The sequence below is a fragment of the Crocodylus siamensis genome, chromosome 5 (genome assembly GCF_052110815.1).
Source record: "Crocodylus siamensis isolate JL-2025a chromosome 5, ASM5211081v1, whole genome shotgun sequence".
NCBI lineage: Eukaryota > Metazoa > Chordata > Crocodylia > Crocodylidae > Crocodylus > Crocodylus siamensis.
In genome coordinates this window covers 47,551,682-47,569,869 of record NC_143399.1, presented here as the reverse complement: position 1 = coordinate 47,569,869, position 18,188 = coordinate 47,551,682, and the positions used below count along the sequence as shown (strand labels likewise).

Sequence of the window (18,188 nt, the reverse complement as noted above, 5' to 3'; positions counted from 1 at the left end):
CTTATATAGAAAAAGAATTCAGTTTCTTCAAGCCTCCCTACTACTGTACAGTAGATCCAATATATTCTGTCACCATTCAAGGAACTTTCTGCATCACTGAATTCCAGAGAAACAGCTTTTCATGTCAGTTTTAGCATTCATATCTGAGATACCCAGGAATAGCTTTACTGCCCTGGAAAAAAAACTTATCAAATAATAAACCTAATCCTTAGGGCTGACTGATCAGTGTTCAGTGTAGGATATGAGTGAAGGTCAAAAGGGACTTAGAGTCATTTCCCAATCTGGCAACTGGTTCTGCCCCAGCACACTTCAGAGAAGATTGAAGCCATTATAGCTTACACTAGCTAGTAACCACCCCGCAAAGGGTCAACCTTCCTTCCTCTTAATAAGAAAGATTCAAAACAAGCTTCTCTTTCTCATGCTTGTTTTGATGTCTGTGTTATGCATTGAGCAATAGAGCTTTGATCTCAGTGGAAGGTCCTCTGGACGTAGTAGTAATATATAGTAACAGAAACCTTCGCACATACCAGTCCTGCCAGTCACTGATGATGGTTTCCCCTCTATATTGTCCTTCATGTATATGACAGTAATATTATACACTGTGCCAGGTTTCAAGCCTAGAGAGAACAAAAGAAGCAATGCCAGCAATTAGAGAAAAAATTAAATTAAGCTTTTCTTAAGGAAATTGCATTTTTGGTATACCCTCCCTGGACATACTTGAGAAATGAGTCTGAATTGTAGTATTTGGATCAAAACTTCCCTTTGTCTGGGAAATCTGAGTTTGTGGTTCAAGTCCATCTTTGTCTTCTATGTGTGTCATAATTTGTGAGAATTTATATTTTACCTATTATTATTAGTATTCGTAGCTCTGAAATTAAAAACAAACTATTCTTGACATGGGTTGAGCTTCAGCTGTGTGAGTGTGCACTGAAATTTACTATCCAGACATCTACAAGATACCCTTATGTTGCCAAATTCCTGAAGATCTTAAGAGCGCTACACTTGGTGTAAACATGTAGTACCAGATCCACAGCTGAGACCCATTGAAATCACCGGATTTCACCACCATTCCAGTTTCCACCATGTGGATCTGCCTCATGAATGCAAGATACTCCAGGTGTACTCTTTTGCTAGAAGAACAAACCAAATTTAAGTGGCCTGGTCATTTAAAAAAGGTCTTACTATTTCTCATGATTATAAGCCAGACTGAAGGACTTAATTAGAATGGCTGGAAAGAGTTAACTGCTAAAATGCTCTGAAAACTTAGAAGCAGCTGAAGTTGCTCAATCTGGCAGTGTCCAATACTCTTACAAAAAATCCGGGATGTTTCACTTAATGAAATCAAAGGCCATGGTACAGTGCCTAGAAAAGGCAGTGAACAACAAGTCTTCCTTGAAGAATGCAATAAACAAGATAAGAGAGAATCAGGAGTTACCCAACAAAACTAAGAGAAGAGAACCAAAGGTTTTGTACAGAATGGTACAGAACAAGATAACACTGGAATGTGCTTATTCGTAATTAGGCATAATCAGTATTTGATTGGGGTTTCGGCATGCCACAACAAGCCCTGCATCTTTACCAATGTGCAGATTTATGTATTGGATTGTATTCTAAAGCAGTGGTCTTCAAAGTGGGGTCCGTGCACCCCAGGGGGTGCACAAAACGATCCATTGGGGTGGGGGAAGAAAATATTAGACCTTCTATTTAGATGTATATTTATATAAATATACATATATTGGGGGTGCATGTTCAAAAATTTTTTACTGATGGGGTGTGTGAATATAAATATACATATATTGGGGTGCTTGCTGAAAAATTTTTTACTGATAAGGGTTCATGATCAAAAAAGTTTGGAGACCACTGTTCTAAAGGACAAGAAAAGTAAAACGTATACAGTGCTTGCCTTGACAGCAGTCTGATTAACTGTCTGGCTCTGATTATAAACTGTTACAGTAACAAACTCATGGCTCATGCTTTGTGTATTCAAACTTAGGAAGAAGAGATTGTGCTGGCCACAGCAGAGGGAAGTACATCCAGCTCTGTGGTTCTGCCAGTTGGATTCCAATTCAAACCCTCATCAGTGAAGAGATGTTTTGAAGGAAACCCAAATTTGTTTCCAGCTGAAGTGAGAGTGAGATATATTATAAAGGACACTCTTGGCCCTGTTCTCTCTCTTAGCTTGGTGATCAGGTGCTAAAGTGTGGCTCACCTGCCAGACTTCATCCATGTTCCACAAGGTTTATGGCTCATATTATCTGTGCATGTTTGGAGTTTGCTGCAAGTCTCACAGGGCACCAGATTGGACACAAAGTTAAAGAGTTCTACTAGCCTAGTGGTTCTCAACAGGGGTGCTGGAGGCCCCTTCCAGGGATGCCATGTTACAGGTACAGAGGAAGATGGAGGAGCAGCTGTGGCTGGAGCCCATTCTCTTCCTGCAGATTTTTACAGTCAGACCCCCACATGGTCCTCCAGAAACAGAGGCATGTCAAGCAGGTGGGACTATCCTGTTGCCCCACTGTTTGTGGGAGGAGCATACAGGGTCAGACCTGGAAGGGCTGTGGCAAAAGCATGTGCTCTATCTTCAGCCCTTTGCACTGCTCAGCCACAGGGGTTAGACTGGGCTGAAGCAGCCCATGATACTGCTTGGTTGAGAGTCAAGTACAGGGACAAGCATAGAAGGCAAAACCACCCTCCTTCCTCCCTGCCCTCCAGGAGCACAGGGGAGTTTTTCCCAGGGCACAGAACTCATTAGTTACACCTCTGCTTCTGCCTGCTTCAGGTTCTAGATAACCCTAATACAGGCAGAAGCATCCAGCAGTACTCTGGGTGAGAACCACTGAAGCAAGCAGAGGCAACTTAACAGCGGTCCTCAACCAGAGGTGCTGTCAAATTCAAAACAGTTTTGGGGGGGGGGTGCCTGACTGAAAAGGTTGAGAGACACTGTACTAACCATTTGTCTCAACTCTAAAGATCAGTCACACACACATACAATGGGAAATTTTTGCTAGATTATGGCTCATGAATCAGCTGCCCCTGCCCTTGTGCAAGCTGAGCTGTACACAACCACTTACCAGTGATGATGTATCTGCTCTTTGGTTCACTGCTTTTAGGCACCATCACCTCCTCTTCACCTTGCCCAGGCAGTGAGCGGAACCTTAGCTTGTAATAATCCACCTCTGCTGGAGGATTCTCCCACTCCACTTCCAGTGAGTCCTCTGTCTCGTCTGTCACCCAGATGGCACCAACCACAGACAAGGCTAAGGATAACGGAATAGGGAGGGCCAAGAGGACATAGCACATTAGCATTTCAGAAATATTAAAATCTTTCCTTGTCCTGTAAACACAAGACAAGAAGTGGCCAAACTGCTCCCCACCAGTACACCTGCTTGTAAGCGCTAAGATGGTTTTCTGGATGAATTGAGGGGTTAATTAGAAAGAGCACAATTATTTCATCAACAAGTCTGACTTTGACTCGTTGTAACACCCCACTCCAGACACAAAGGACTCAGGCCACCAGCTCCCATATAATCTGTTAAAAATTAATTAATACCTCACAATAACCAAATCTTTCACTGGGTTTACCAAGGACATGGAGATGGTACAGTGACACCTGTTAATAAACTGACCTTTTAGTTTTAGGTGGTTGCTTCAAATCATTAGCCTTTCAACTCAGGTAGGGAACTCATCAGAACTTATCAAAGAAGTAGTCAGGCTTGCTCAGTTCCAGCTGAGAGATGTTGGAGGAAACTTTAGACACTATATAGAGTAGTGCTGGCAGCTCACTGCTAATCTTCTGCCCTCTGAGTACTTAGAATGCTCCAGCATGATGTGACAAAGTGCTGTACTGTGCCATGCATGCAACTGAAGTCCTTACCACTTGTGGTCTTTGAAGGTCATTATGGCATAACTTACAATAAATAGCTTCAGTATTAGCTCTCATCTAGACAAATCCCACCTGGGTTTTGCCAGTTGTAAAAGCCCTCCCACTTAAATTGAAATAGTTACACTATTCTCAGTAATATTCTGCATTTACAGCACACATTTCGCCCCAAATAATTTTTCAAATTATGAGCAAAATCTTACCCTTTTTAAAGTCTGAGCCTTCATGCCCAAAGTCTCCAAAGGGTTATGCTGTGGCTGACAGACAGAAGGCAACTACATTGTGTTGAAGAGTGGAAGGCCCAAAAAGTGAGATCAAACTTCTCCACTCCCAAAGGCAAAAAGAGCATGGAGAAGGCCAGAATCAGAAGAGTGGAATGAAGAGGTGCACACTGAGGCAAGAGACCTCAGCTAGGGTTTGATGAGGAGGAATGAGCAAGCAGGGACAGTAAGGCAGTGACACTTCAGAGGCATCAGGTGGAAAAAGTCCATGGAGAATGCTGAAAAGGAGCAGAGCAATTGAGAATGACAGGAGGCCAGTGAAGGTGATAGAGGAGGGAAAATGAGGTCATACATTTCTGCATCATGTAGTAAGACAATGGACAGTGTTCTGTTGTGCTCTCCTTGGAATACAGAACCATAAGCCAATGGCTGGCACTTTGGGAGAAAAAGAAATTTGCCCCTCTCCCCTCACTCCCCCCTTCCCCCCCCAAAAAAATCTATTTGGAAAATAAAATCCTTAAATGGGAGAAGAAAGGCAAATACCCAGAACTTGGATAGGAAATTAAATGGATTCTTCCAGTATTCAAACAGAGACTGATATAAAGCGCACCCACCTCTAAAACCTAATGGTTTGCTCCACTGATATAGTTTAAATCCAACTTTGCAGAGCAGCAAATCCTTAGCCTGTAATTTGCTAATGGTCTCACCTGTGCTTGCTTGTAGATTTTCTGGGTCACTGGAAATCCCCTTCTTCACATGGCGAAGCGTGATGTTATATGTTGTGCTGGGGCGAAGGCCCACAATCTCATAGCTGAGTTGTCCTTTGGGCACCCTGACTTGTTTTACAGAGGTCTGGTATCCCATTGGATAATAGCTGATGAGATAATAATCCACATCAGTCACCTCATCCCAGCTAAGGGTCAGGGAACCCTCTGTGGTCTTTAGCAGCTGCAGATTCTGAGGGGCAAGCACTGTGGAAAAAAAGGAAGACAATATTAGAACTGATATCTCCTCTTGGAACCTGGCCCAAGTCAATAAGAGCCTTTCCATTGTTGTCAATGGCATTTGGAAAAGAACCGTACTTTTTAATTGTTAAGTGAATGAACTTCTGAACAGGACTTGACTGGCAGCCTTGGAGACTGAAGTCCTCTGTTTATTCTCTAACAAGTTACTATCAACAGCCAAATGACAAATGGGTATACTCAGCACTGTACAGAACTGGGCACACTCAGAGCTACACTGCTGCACCTGACAAATCGATTATATCAAAAAAATGCCAGAAAAACCTCCTTAACATTGTCAATATCCCTCAAAGTACTGTGCAAGTTTGTATAGGCAATATATGTACCTTCTTGCCTGAGTGGCTGACTACAATTGCTATTTTATTATTCTAGTTCTGGAATACAAAAGAATTCAGTACTGGTGCTACAATGCCCAGAATATAGGTAGATGCAGGACTTTTTAATTATCTGTTCAAGAAGGTTTGAAAAACCTTGTATTGACACAAAAAGATCAAGGCTGTTTTCAAATCTGGAGGCAAGAGTATGAACAGGACTTAGACACTGTGAAGCAATGCCAGCTTCACAGCCCTTCTTATACCTTAAGCAGGCCATTTAAAGCCATTGTTCTGGCATTGCAGCCCCGTGTATATAGTTTAACTGGCATCCATAGCAACAGTAAAGCAAATGTCCTCTCCATCCAGCTGCAGCTGAGGAAAGACTCCATCGCTGAATTTGATAGATGAATTTGCAGGAAAAGCAGACCTTAATGCTTCTCATCACATTCAATACAGAAGCTCAGAAAGAATTCTTAGGTACCTTGACAGATGAAAACTGATATTCTTCTCACACGATAATTGCTCAGTCGCTTACAAGCAGCTGAAATGCAGTTCTGAATGTAAACCAAGTTCTTTCTCATGCACTGCCTGCCACTATTACTGGTGGAAGGAGGCCAAACACTGGGACTAGTTAGAGCTGTCAGTAACATTGTACTGCCATTGAACGAACTGCAGATTGGGGAAGTAACTTCAAGGATGTAGAGAGAAGTGTTCAGATATAAGGGAAGAGGGAGGGATAGCATGTGAGAATGCATGTGAATGTGTAAAAACAAGTATGATGGGGTAAGCATGTGTGGGAATGAGAGATTTACATGGACAGATTCAGGACCTCTAGCTGGATGGTTATAACATGTCAGTAATTTTTATAGCCCTGCTTCTGTTGCAGCTGGGTTGAGCTGAGTGGCCAGGGTAGGATTTACTCTGTGCTCAATAAGAAGACCTAGGATTTTTCTTATATTTGGCTGAAAGCTTCTGAATTAGACTAAGGCCAGGAATGTCAAAGAAGCCTAAAGGAATGGGGTGCCCAACTCCCATTCAAAGCCAATTGGATCTGGGCACCTTGTACTCTTCAGCTCTTAGAAAAACCCTTAGAAAACATGTGGTTTTCTAGTCACATTTGTATATAAACTGCACTGTAAAGCATTCTCCTTATGGACACCCTCACTGGCCTGCATATGATAGGTGATAAGGTTAATTGTTTTCAACCTTTTTATTTGCTGTAAAACCAGAAAATGTAGTTTAAGAGTAACGACTCAAAGAATAAGGCTACGAATACAGCAATAGAGACATTTTAAAAGGGGCTCCAAGTATGGCATTTCTAACCTGAGAAAGTTCTGCTCTCTGTCTAGTTTAGGTGGAGCCTCTGACAAGGGTTAGGCTTAACTCATACAACCACAGCTGCTTTATAAAGAAACAGCACAAGAAAGAGCTTCTCAAATGTTTCAGTCCCAATGTAGGTTGTATGGTTCAAGTTATTATGATGGATACTGAATCCATTGGCTTATTGATAACTAGTGCAGACTGCAGCAGGCAAGAAGGAATAAACCCTCCCTAGCTCTATTGTGATAAGCTGGTTATGGTTGGTTAGCCTCCCTCTTTGTTCATAGTTCTCCGTACCCAGATTTTGGATATGGAGTAGAATTAACTCCTATCCCTATTCTGCCACTGTCTATGGTTTTGATTTAGCTGCAGAAGGAGCCAAGCAAGTGCTTCACTGGGTGGAGAAGAGGGAGATACAGGGGAAACTTCTGCAAGAAAGGAAGAGGATATAAATAAAATAAGGGTGCTTCTCACCTTGGGAGCAATCAAGGCCAACAAAGCCATCATGGCAGTAGCACTCGCCTGTGTCACAGAACCCATTGTCATTACAGTCATTGGGACATCTCTTCTCACTGCAGTCATCTCCAATGAACTCCTCATAGCACTGGCAAACACCATTGTTGCAGATGCCATTGCCACTGCAGTTCTCAGGGCACAGACGCTGACTGCAGTCCTCACCAACGTAGGGCTCATGGCAGATGCATTTGCCATTGGCACAGCGTCCATTGCCACTACAGCTGTTGGGGCAGCTGGGACGAGAGCAGTCGCTTCCTTCCCAGCCTTCGTCACAGTTGCAGCTGCAGATCTCTTGGATGAAAGTTCCATGGCTACTGCAATCTGAAACGCCTGCTAAGCGGGGGACCCAGGACCCACATCAGCAGGTAGCAGGCAGAAAAGAAACAAGCAGACAAACAGAATTAGGAACAAAGCCATAGACAAATATGGAGAATGTCCATTCTAGACTACTGGAGGAAGAAGAGCGACTAAATGGACTGGTATTAGCCACCCATTCCTTCTATCACAAAGGTGGTCATTACAGCCTTCCTTTCTTCTAGACAATGCACTTGTCTATCAAAGAAAAAAAATGTGAATTCTCAACAATTTCCTTTTAAACGTAAAATTCCAGCACTGAAAACAATGCAAAACAAAAGAAAATTGACTGGGAATTCCACAAGCTAGCCTCCTGCTATAGGGAATTCCAGAACTCTAAACTGAAGAATCTCCCCACAACCAGAGCTTCTCAGTTAAGAAACCAAATCATCGACATTCTGCGAGATTCTAGCCCAAGCTTCAGCCTTTACCAGAAACTCCAGAACTTCACATCCCAGTGAAGAGTATGAGGAGCTCCTTGACAGTATCAAGAATCTTGAAATTATTTCCCTCACCCATCATCACCTGTGCGTACAGGAAACCAAGCTCACCATCACCTCAGATATACCAGACTTCTATCACGGGCCCTGAACCTGAGCTTCCTTCATACAGTCTTGAGCCAAAGTGCATTGAGGTCAACGGTAGCCTTTCCATTGGCTTCAATAGGACTTGGATCAAGCCCCATGTCAGGAACTTCAAGATGCCCCATGTCCACCCCATAAACTACTTGTTCCCATTGATCCCTCCACCCAGGGGCCTCAGACTTTCCAACTCATGTCAGAAACCCAGGATCCAGTCTGCTCAAGCTTTTCCCAGTGCAGAGCAGTACAGCACAGCTCAGCACAGCACAGCACAGCGCAACGGATGTGCTATTGAAGTTATGTAGGAGCTAGAAAAAATATACCCCAAAATAATGCACACCTTGGCCTCCCCCACAACACTTCTGTGGATTGCAGGCCTCTCTCAGCTCCATCACTTCTTTCTCCAGCTTCTCCATCCTTTCCAGAAGGGCTCTGAGGTGGTCCAAGGCTTCACAGTCACCTTTCGGTGTGAGGACTCGGATGTTATGCCTGAATATGATATTCTGCTCCTCACCCTCTGTTTCTCCCATATCAGGCAGAGTATGACTTTCATCTTTGAGGGGCAATGGATCTTCTTCTACCTGGATCTGGGATGACTTGGGCAGGTCAATCTTGTATGAGTGGCTGAGGGAGATTTTCTGACCTTTGCTGGTGCAATTCTGAGATCCAGGCAGTTGAAGAGCTGCTGTTTGGAGAGCATTATACAGTAACACCCCCAGAATGAAGGACATATTATACCAGTAACCCATCTTGTAGTTCTTCAGAGAGATGGTTGGTCTCATAAAAATAGCAAGGCTGGTTTCAGAGGAGGAAAAAAAAAGAAATTCTACCATAAAACCATTTTTAAAGCAGTTTCAAAGACTAAAGATAGCTACCATGACCTCTTGTGGTGCAATCTTCAAAGTTCAGTGTCTGTGGAACAATATTTGGATGAGAAATATATAGACAGTGTCTAGGGCAGTGGTTGCTAACCCAGGGCTTGCAGGTAGCCCAGAAGATTCTCCACTATTGCCTGTGACCACCAGAAATTAAAAGTTTAAAATTGAGATTGACTGAAAAAGCAAACTATGATGTTGATTCAAACACATTACTTGCTCAGTACTGCTGCTCAAGCCAACACAGACTGCTGGCGTAGGGTGCAGGAAGAGATAATAATAATATTCATCAGTAGGTGGCTCTCTTGATTAATAGGTGGCTCCATGAATCAGCTCTGAATTAGTGTCCCAGACTGTTTTAGTAGTCACTGTGCTAAGAGTGTGCCCTCTTTAAGACGAAATTTAAAACTGATGATAACCATAACGGCTATTAAATACCACACATCACTTCCATGAAGCTTGTGGTGCTGACCTTGCTTATTATACCCAGCTACTGCAATTTAAGTGGACATGGCATTCTCTCACTTATTACATTAAGTTGATGCACAATGTTGTGGTGTGCTGTTAAACACAGTTCACTTCATAAAGGGTTTCATTTCACAGATGGAAGTACAAAGAAGCCTGTTTTAAGGTAATCTTTCAAGTGTCTAATCAAATCAGCTCCTTAATGTAGGATATTTTGAGACAGTCTCTTAAGAAGAGAGGTTGGCTAATGTAAGTAGGATCTTGTACAGGTGTCACTCTATTAAGTTTATATATCAGCTTGTTAAATGGAAAACAATTCAGAATCTGTAGAATGAACCTCCCTGCATAAATGTAAAATATTTGTTTTGGTTTTAAAGTGAGTGAATGGCTGATGTTAAATAGCTGATTCACAGCTCTGTGGCTAGGTCCAGTAAGGGACTTCCAGGCTTAAAGCATGACTTTAGGTGTCTCAGTTCTGCCTAAATCTAAAATCATGATTAAAAGCATCCTGTCTGACTGTCACCTAACCCTGAAGGAATTTAAATGCAGTATGGATCTTTCAAGTTTTCTGGGCCCTGAGAATCCTGCTTCTGCACAGGCTCAAAATTGCCTCAGTCTGAGCAGCTCAGTGCCTCATTTCTACAAAGAAGTTCAAATGGGATCCACTTAAGTTCCCTCAAGGGTCTCAATCCAGTACGCCTTCTCTGAGTACCCCTACCAGTAATGTACACTGACAAGATCAGGCAGGGATTTACCACGTGTTAGCTGATGTATGGTAAATGCATACACCCTCTGTGGTAAATCAAAGCTAAACTGGGGTAGTTTAGCTGTCTTTTACTGAGATCTACGCTACCAGAGTAGCAGTTAATAATTTGAGTGCTTGCTCTGAAGCGGATATCTGATTTACTATGTAGCCACTTGAAAAGTCAGACCATAGATTACTACATGTAACCTCACTGTTAGTTGTTCAAGTGAGAATGGAACTGGCAAACAAACAATTTCTGGGTGATGGTAAAAGCAAAAATAGTTCCTGGCATGGGACTTGTAGGTAAAAGTAAAGCTGTTTTTTAGAGACATGGCCACCCCTGCACCACCTCCCAACCACATACACACAACCTGAGAACATCTCTGCTTTTCTCTTCCCTAACCATGCCCAGGAAAATGGATGGGCTTTCTGCATGACATTACAGATAATCACATTGATTACCCAAAATCTGACATCATGGCACATGGCATTATCATGTAGTTTCCTTGGCTTTACCTAAGCAGAATATAAGAAAGTTTCCTACATGTTCAGAAGCATGATGCTCTTGCTCCTAGATAAAAATAATTCTGTACATGTTCCAAATTTGGTGTAACTTAGCATAGCAGAACATGCGCAGAGTCCAGTTCTGAACACCCTACTCTCCTTTGTTTACTAAAACTGTTACAGAAGTCAGTGGGAATTTTGCCAGGGAAAGAATGAATGAAACAGGGGGAAACCTTCAGGCTTCAGCCGTTATTATATAATAAAAAAATGGAAAAAAATAGCAATCTGCAGCATTTTTCTCACATGGCATCTGTCTCATGCATTTCTCATCTCTCAGCATATTATTCTGCTGAAGCAGAGCTTCTTCCCCTTCATCCTTATTCTGAGGTTTTGCACCCAACCTGTCAAGCCCTCAACCATCCTCAATATGCTATTCCATTTTACCATCTTTCTCTAGGACAGTCATAAAAATTGACCCCCTTCAGTTGTCTTTCTCTCTGTCGCATTCTGAGACAAATCAAGTAATGAGTATTTGCTCTGAGACGTTGTACTTGAAATATAGTACTTAAGATGCACAGATTCTTGTCATAAACCACTTTAGAAATATTGAAAGCCTCTTTTAACAAGGTTTAATTTCATATTTCTAAGGATTTACATTTCCCCACTTCCCCAAAACAAATGCACATATCCATTCTCTCAGCTCGGGGAATTACATGCCATTCTGAATCGTAACATGATGTCCCTACTAATTAGGGCCTTTTGAGTGCCACAAATTGATCTCAGATTTTCCTGGGCAGGCAGATCATTCAAAAGAAAAACCTCTGAACATAAGCACTTCTGTCAAATCTAATGAGAGAGGAGAGCAGCTCTTCTGGCTTCTACATCATGTAATAAAGAGATTTTCCCTGCTGTTTAAGAAGAAAAAGGGGGGTTTAACTGAACCTACATTGAGCATATGATATCATGTGTGTAAGAAAACATAAATGGAAATAACAGGATGAAATTGAGCAAAGGAAAAGTTTAGACTGAAAACCAGGAAAAATTTCCTACCAATAAGAGTTATTATACTATGGCATAATCTCCAAAGAAATGTAGTGGAAGATACACTGCTTGCAACATTTAAACCTAGAGTGGAGAAAGCACAAGATAACTGGTCCAGTAAAGCAACAATAGTATTCTGAGAAGGATAACATAATCTAAGTCCATAAGTCTTTTCCCTTCCTAACGTTGATGCCCAAGTATTTTGGTGTATTAAATTGTATAACATGCTCTTTTCCTTGGGCAAAATGCAGGGAGGCTAATATAACATAAATGGGGAACAAGGAATTTGAGAGACAAAGGTCCAGACTCTTTGACTGGTTTAAATCATCATAGTTGCATTGAGTGCCTTGGAATGGTAGTGGTATGCACGAGCTGAAAATATGGCCTAAAGATCTATTAAATAAGCTGAAGGAGGCAACAAAGGGCTTTAAAAAGAGATTTTGAAAGAGGTTCATTTTCAGCTATGTCCTAAAATAGAAGGAAACAGAAAAGCTGCTTGTGGAGGCAGGTGATGTGGTCACATATCTTCTTACATGTGCAAAAGCAGCTAGCATCTTTTATTACATGCTAGACCAAGATAAAACATGGAGAGGCTTCAGGGACGGAAGCTGCTATAGTCAAGGTAAGAGATGACAACAACATGGACATGGTATTCAGCTGGGGTGGGACTGACACAGGCAATGCTGCCAAGGTTGAAAAAATGGAGATTTGCAGATGAAGAACTATGATCAAATGACAGAGGCTCAGCAAGCCAGTTTTGTTAAGGCACACCAGTTTCTGTTATCAAGAGCACACAAAGAAATGAACTGTTAGCACCACATCCAGCCACCTTAGAGCTGGGGCAGCTAGGGGCAGTCTTTGACAAAAGTCCAAAAGCAAGGCTCAAATATACCTATGGAGCCATACTGAAGCCATAATAAGACACTTCAATTTCAGTGAACTTCAGTGCCACCCACATGTTCAGCCCCCAGTTGCAACACCCCACTGGAGCCCTTCAAAATGGCTATGAGGGCATTCCTGGAAAATATCAGCACTGCAAGGGGTACAGTGGATCAGGGGCTTACTTGGCCCTGCAGCTCTGCTCCCATCTGCTCTCTACTTGTTTTTCATAGATTTTCATAGACATTAGGGCTGGAAGGGACCTCAGGAGATCATCAAGTCCAGCCCCCTGCCCAAAGGGCAGGAAGTCAGCTGGGGTCATAGGATCCCAGCAAGATAAGCATCCAATTTACTCTTGAAGGTGTTCAATGTAGGTGCTTGAACCACCTCCGCTGGCAGACTATTCCAGACCTGGGGGGCTCAGACAGTAAAGAAATTCTTCCTTATGTCCAGCCTGAAACGGTCTTGCAGGAGTTTGTGACCATTCGACCTCGTCATCCCTTGGGGCGCTCTAGTGAACAAACGTTCCCCCAGATCCTGGTGGTCACCCCTGATAAACTTATAGGTGGCCATCAGATCACCCCTGAGCCTACGCTTTTCCAGGCTAGAGAGTCCCATGGCTCTCAGCCTGTCATCGTAAGATCTGTTTTCCTGACCTCTGATCATGCGCGTGGCTCTCTTCTGGACTCTCTCAAGCTTCTCCACATCCTTTTTGAATTGTGGAGCCCAAAACTGGATGCAGTACTCCAGATGCAGCCTCACCAAGGCCAAGTACAAGGGGAGAATGACGTCCCAGGATTTGCTCGAGAAGCATCTATGGATGCAAGCCAGCGTTTTGGTCGCTTTACTAGCTGCAGCATCACATTGCAGGCTCATGTTCATCTTGTGGTCAATGATGACCCCCAAGTCTCTTTCTTCTGTAGTGCTATCCAACGTAGCACTGCCGAGCCTATAAGGATGCTGCAGGTTTTTCCTCCCAAAGTGGAGAACCTTGCATTTTTCGGTGTTAAACACCATCAGGTTCTTGTCCGCCCATTTGCTGAGCTTGTCCAGGTCAGCCTGGATCACCCGCCTATCTTCTGGCGTGGATGCTTTGCCCCAAAGTTTGGTGTCATCGGCGAACTTGGCCAGTCCACTCCTGACTCCAATGTCCACATCATTAATGAAGATGTTGAACAGGATGGGTCCCAGGACAGAGCCTTGAGGGACCCCACTGGTCACAGGGCACCACGATGAGTGACTGCCATCAATTACAACCCTCTGGGTCCGACCACGGAGCCAGTTCCCCAGCCAGCGGATCGTGGTGGAGCCAAGGCCACAACTGGCCAGTTTGGCCAAGAGGTGATCATGGGATACCAGATCAAAAGCTTTTCTGAAGTCAAGATATATGACATCAATCTCTTCTCCCTTGTCCAGGTGATAGGTCACCTGGTCGTAGAAGGAAATGAGATTGGTCAAACAAGACCTACCCGCAACAAACCCGTGCTGGCTGTCCCTTAGAATGTTAGCCTGGGCCTCCTTAATAAACTTTTCTAAGATCTTCCCCAGGATAGAAGTCAGGCTAATGGGCCTGTAGTTAGCCAGATTGTTGGGAAGGGGGTGGGATAGAGGGGAAAATGCAGGATGGACAATGAATGATCTCCTGTGCATTCAGCCTACAGTCTCTTGCTTTGGTTCCAGAAGCCAGGAGACATGCAAGGAATCCTTTATTCCAGCTCTACATATAAAAAGCAGGATTTTCTGCCTGCCTTTCAGCCTCTGGAGATTGGTGACAATGGCCAAGCACAAAGGAGAGCACACTCTGGTTGGCTGTTCTGCTTTCCTATCCTTCCTCTGTCAAGCACTGTGGGATGCTGGAAGACTACGCAACTCCCTGGTAGAGTGTACAGATGTTTCAGAAAGCATATCAAAAGGAAGTGCTTAAAAATATTCCTCATTTTTAAGGATAATTTTTCAAGCACTTTGGCCATTTTTAGGCACTTCTTTAGCTGTGAATGTGTGCACACTTTATGTTTGGAGTGCTTCAAAGGCATATCAAATATTATGTCAGTCCATGGCCTAAGACATGTTATTTACTCTAACACAAAAACTCTCAATAAGAGGTAAGGGAGGAGCAGGAAAGTCCAGAGTCAGAGACTTCTCCAAGATTGCAGAGAATGGAAGTAAATAGAAGCTCTGACTCCAGGACAGAAATGGAGGACCTAGATTAATGTCTGTGGTTGGCTCTCCTCTACCCAGGGAGCACATCTCTGTCTTTGAAGGCACACAGAGAAGTGACAATTTTCACTTGATCTGGCCCCTGAAAGTGCTCTAGAGCCATGACTAAACAGACGTGCATGGCTGCAGAGTGCTTTTCTAAATCCTCATTGCATGAGGGTTAGATGAAGATGCTTCAAAACAGAGCATCTTCAGAAACTTCTGTTTGCACCATCTCCCAGCCCCAGCAGTGTTTTCAGAAGGGGAGAGGATAGGGAGGGAGCAGAGGGAGTTCAGTCCCAGGCTTTTTCAGCCAGCACTGGAGGGTGGGTAGGGTTTATTGAACCAAGGTGGGGGGGGGGCTCCAAACCATCCACCCCACCCTTAGGTCCCAGCTGAGGAACCCCTAAAATGAGCTTGCTCCACTCTGTTTCCCCCTTCCCATTCTGAAAACACTGCCAGAGCTAGAAAGGGGGGAGGGGTGTTGCTAGGGTAAAGCATATCTGGGCTCACAGCTGCTCTAAACAGCAGCTGGGATTCCCCAACCCCTGGGACCCAACAGCAAACTTCTTCCAGTCCAGGGAATCATTGTAACTGATGGTGGTTCCTACAAAGCACCATGAGTTACAACAGGGAGCTCTACGTCTGTCTGTACCTTGAGACATTTAGCTAAAGGAAGCTGAGACAAAGTGATTAAGACTAGCTGTAAAAAGAATGATGTTCTTACAGGGGGTGAATGTGTACATACAGTATCATACTAGAGCCAAAGAGCTGGTTCTAATAAATGGCTGAGGGAAAATGGCCATGAGGCAGATAGAAAAGAGGTGAAGGCTAAGAATGTGACTCCATAAAAATCAGGGTATTTGTGCTAATGCCAAGGAAAACAGTTCCCATGCTAAGTCCAGAATGAAACTGGCCTGGGATATTGAGGCTGCTTCTCAAGCAGTCTCAAGGGAGATTGTAGACAGGTCTGGAAGGTTTCTTGACAAAGAAGGGAATGGCAGATATGAGAAAGAGCACCTAAAAGGTCTCTTTTCTGGGCTAGTTTGGCTGTAGTGTCTGAAAAGCTATCACTATGTGCAAGCAACATTATGAAAATAAATTAACACCGTAGCTGCCAAGGCCCCCAGGAAGGTTGGCATAGTGTGCTAGACACTCAAGTGTTAATGAATACAAAATGTTCCATTAGTTTCCACTAGTGTCCATAATAGATAATTATAGATATCAGCTATAGAAACATTTGCAGTATTAAGACCACAGAGATTAATAACTCTGAAGCAGGGTGGTGTGCAATAATAGCAACTTTCAGGTAGGAAATAAACATGTCTTCAGAACTACCTGGCAAAACCTGCTCTCAGTTATGCAAGAGTAGATTTGAAGTATCTGCATGGAGATTGATTAAGTTACTCCTGACTTATCCCAGTGTAAATAAGAGCAGAATCTAGTCTGTTACGTCTCTCAATACTCTAACAAACTTTTTACCAATTAAAAAGTTTTTTAACAGAAGCCAATAACAGTGAAAAGCAGAGGTCATTTCTGAAGGCTTTCTACATTCACTACCAGCTCACAAGTTTCCCTGGGTGCACAAAAGGTGAGAAAATTTCACAGAATCTGGATATGGAAAATACCTAGTCACTTTTTCAGCATCCTAGTCCATCTCCCTGCCAGTTGCTTCCTACTATAGTTACTTGTGTCTTGCCCAGTCTAGCAGGGCGCTCAGCCAGGTTGACTTCAGAGACAAAGTACTAATTTTACAAAAGTTCCATAAATGTAATTTAATTCAAATGGTTGAATTCCTGTCTTTACTTTTTGTACTGGGGCTTTGCAACTATTTCCAAGCCATTTCCTTTACAAAGCTGCTCCTAACAATTATATTTTCCTCTGTGAGCTACATGTGTGTGAATAACTCTTACTTTAGTGAAACACAGATCATATATTGGGTCCCAAAGAAATGGGTCATTGTGGCTACAGCATAAGCCAACCATGTTCCACTTTGGCTGTTAGTACAAACCAGCAAGATTTCTTCTTATGCAGAAGTGCCATTGCCTTTTCTCAAGAATATCACTCACAGCTTCCCCACACTCTGCTTAAATCTATAGACATTTAAGAAGATTCCAAACAGTTATTAGAATATGAAATGAAAACTAGCCAGGTAAGTATTTGTGCTTTTGGCCTTTCCTTTCTATTTATCTTTCATGTATTATTTCTTCACATGTGTTCTCTCTCCTACAAAGACTACATTATTATGTGCTTGCTTTACTGTGTGTCTAAATCTCCTTTCTTTCTCTGAAAATCTGTCAGTATCTTTGCTTTCTCTTCTTTATTTCTTGACTGAGTTAATTAACATATTAATAATTCTGTAGAAAGTGTATAAGGTCAGGTTCTTTCTCTTATACCGATAGTAACAAACCAGATACTTGAATTATTTGCTCAGCATGTGGTCTGTATTTTAACTTGTGGAAAACTGGCTTATAACAGAATTAGGCCTCGCTTTAAGACAGGTCACTTTTTGAATTCATAATTTGTGTAATTCTTGGACTCGTTCAATTGTTTTCTTTCATTTTATCTCCTGAATTTTATCTTTCTGAGATAACTATTAAAATCAAAACAGTACTTTTCATACAAAAATGTGTTTAATTTTACATAAAGATCAAGAGCTCAAAAATTTTTGTTTTATGGAATGTGTGAACTGATGCCCATGGGGTGTGATGCACATGCTGTAAGTGAAAGGTCATTTTAATGATCCTCCTAGTACTTAGCTTGCACTACAATTCTAATGTGTAAATATGAATAAACATAACATATGAATCCATGACAATTGGAAAAGCCTTTACAACAATAAAAATGACATACAAATTAGTATCTGAAATAAAATCTGGAAATAGCAGAACTCATTGTGAAACAGACTAGTTTAGTAACAAAATCCTGGTTTCATTAACTTCAATGCCAAAAATCCAATGGACATCAATGGAGACAAGTTGTCAGACTAAAGATATGATTCTTTGAAGAGATACACTCTGTGCAGTTTAAACCTTTTCATTTAGAACACCACTATTCTCTCAACTATGTATTATAAAGTAGTACTTACCAACCACCACCTATAACTATGTATTATAATACTAATACTTACCAACAGGTATGTTGAAAGGCTTATTTCATTAGGGCATAGGAAGTGTTCTAACGTTCTTAAGTGAAAGACACTATAGAAAAAACAAAGAATAAAATTCATGTTTCATTCATCTATGTTGCTTGTCCTAAATTAAACTGGAAAAAAT

General features: G+C 42.4%; 1 protein-coding gene across 1 annotated transcript in view; it reads right to left on the bottom strand.

Moving 5' to 3' along the window:
• The window catches only part of TNN (tenascin N), a 50,685-nt gene extending 32,589 nt beyond the window's left edge, over positions 1 to 18,096 (bottom strand). Inside the window, exons 1-6 of the mRNA XM_090047803.1 lie at positions 18,044 to 18,096; positions 8,549 to 9,003; positions 7,232 to 7,606; positions 4,809 to 5,072; positions 3,072 to 3,257; positions 528 to 617 (exon numbers count right to left, since the gene is read on the bottom strand). Coding sequence (XP_089903929.1) covers positions 528 to 617; positions 3,072 to 3,257; positions 4,809 to 5,072; positions 7,232 to 7,606; positions 8,549 to 8,990 — 1,357 coding nt within the window. The 5' untranslated portion in view covers positions 8,991 to 9,003; positions 18,044 to 18,096. The remainder of the gene's footprint in view (positions 1 to 527; positions 618 to 3,071; positions 3,258 to 4,808; positions 5,073 to 7,231; positions 7,607 to 8,548; positions 9,004 to 18,043) is intronic.
• Between the last annotated feature and the right edge of the window lie 92 nt (positions 18,097 to 18,188).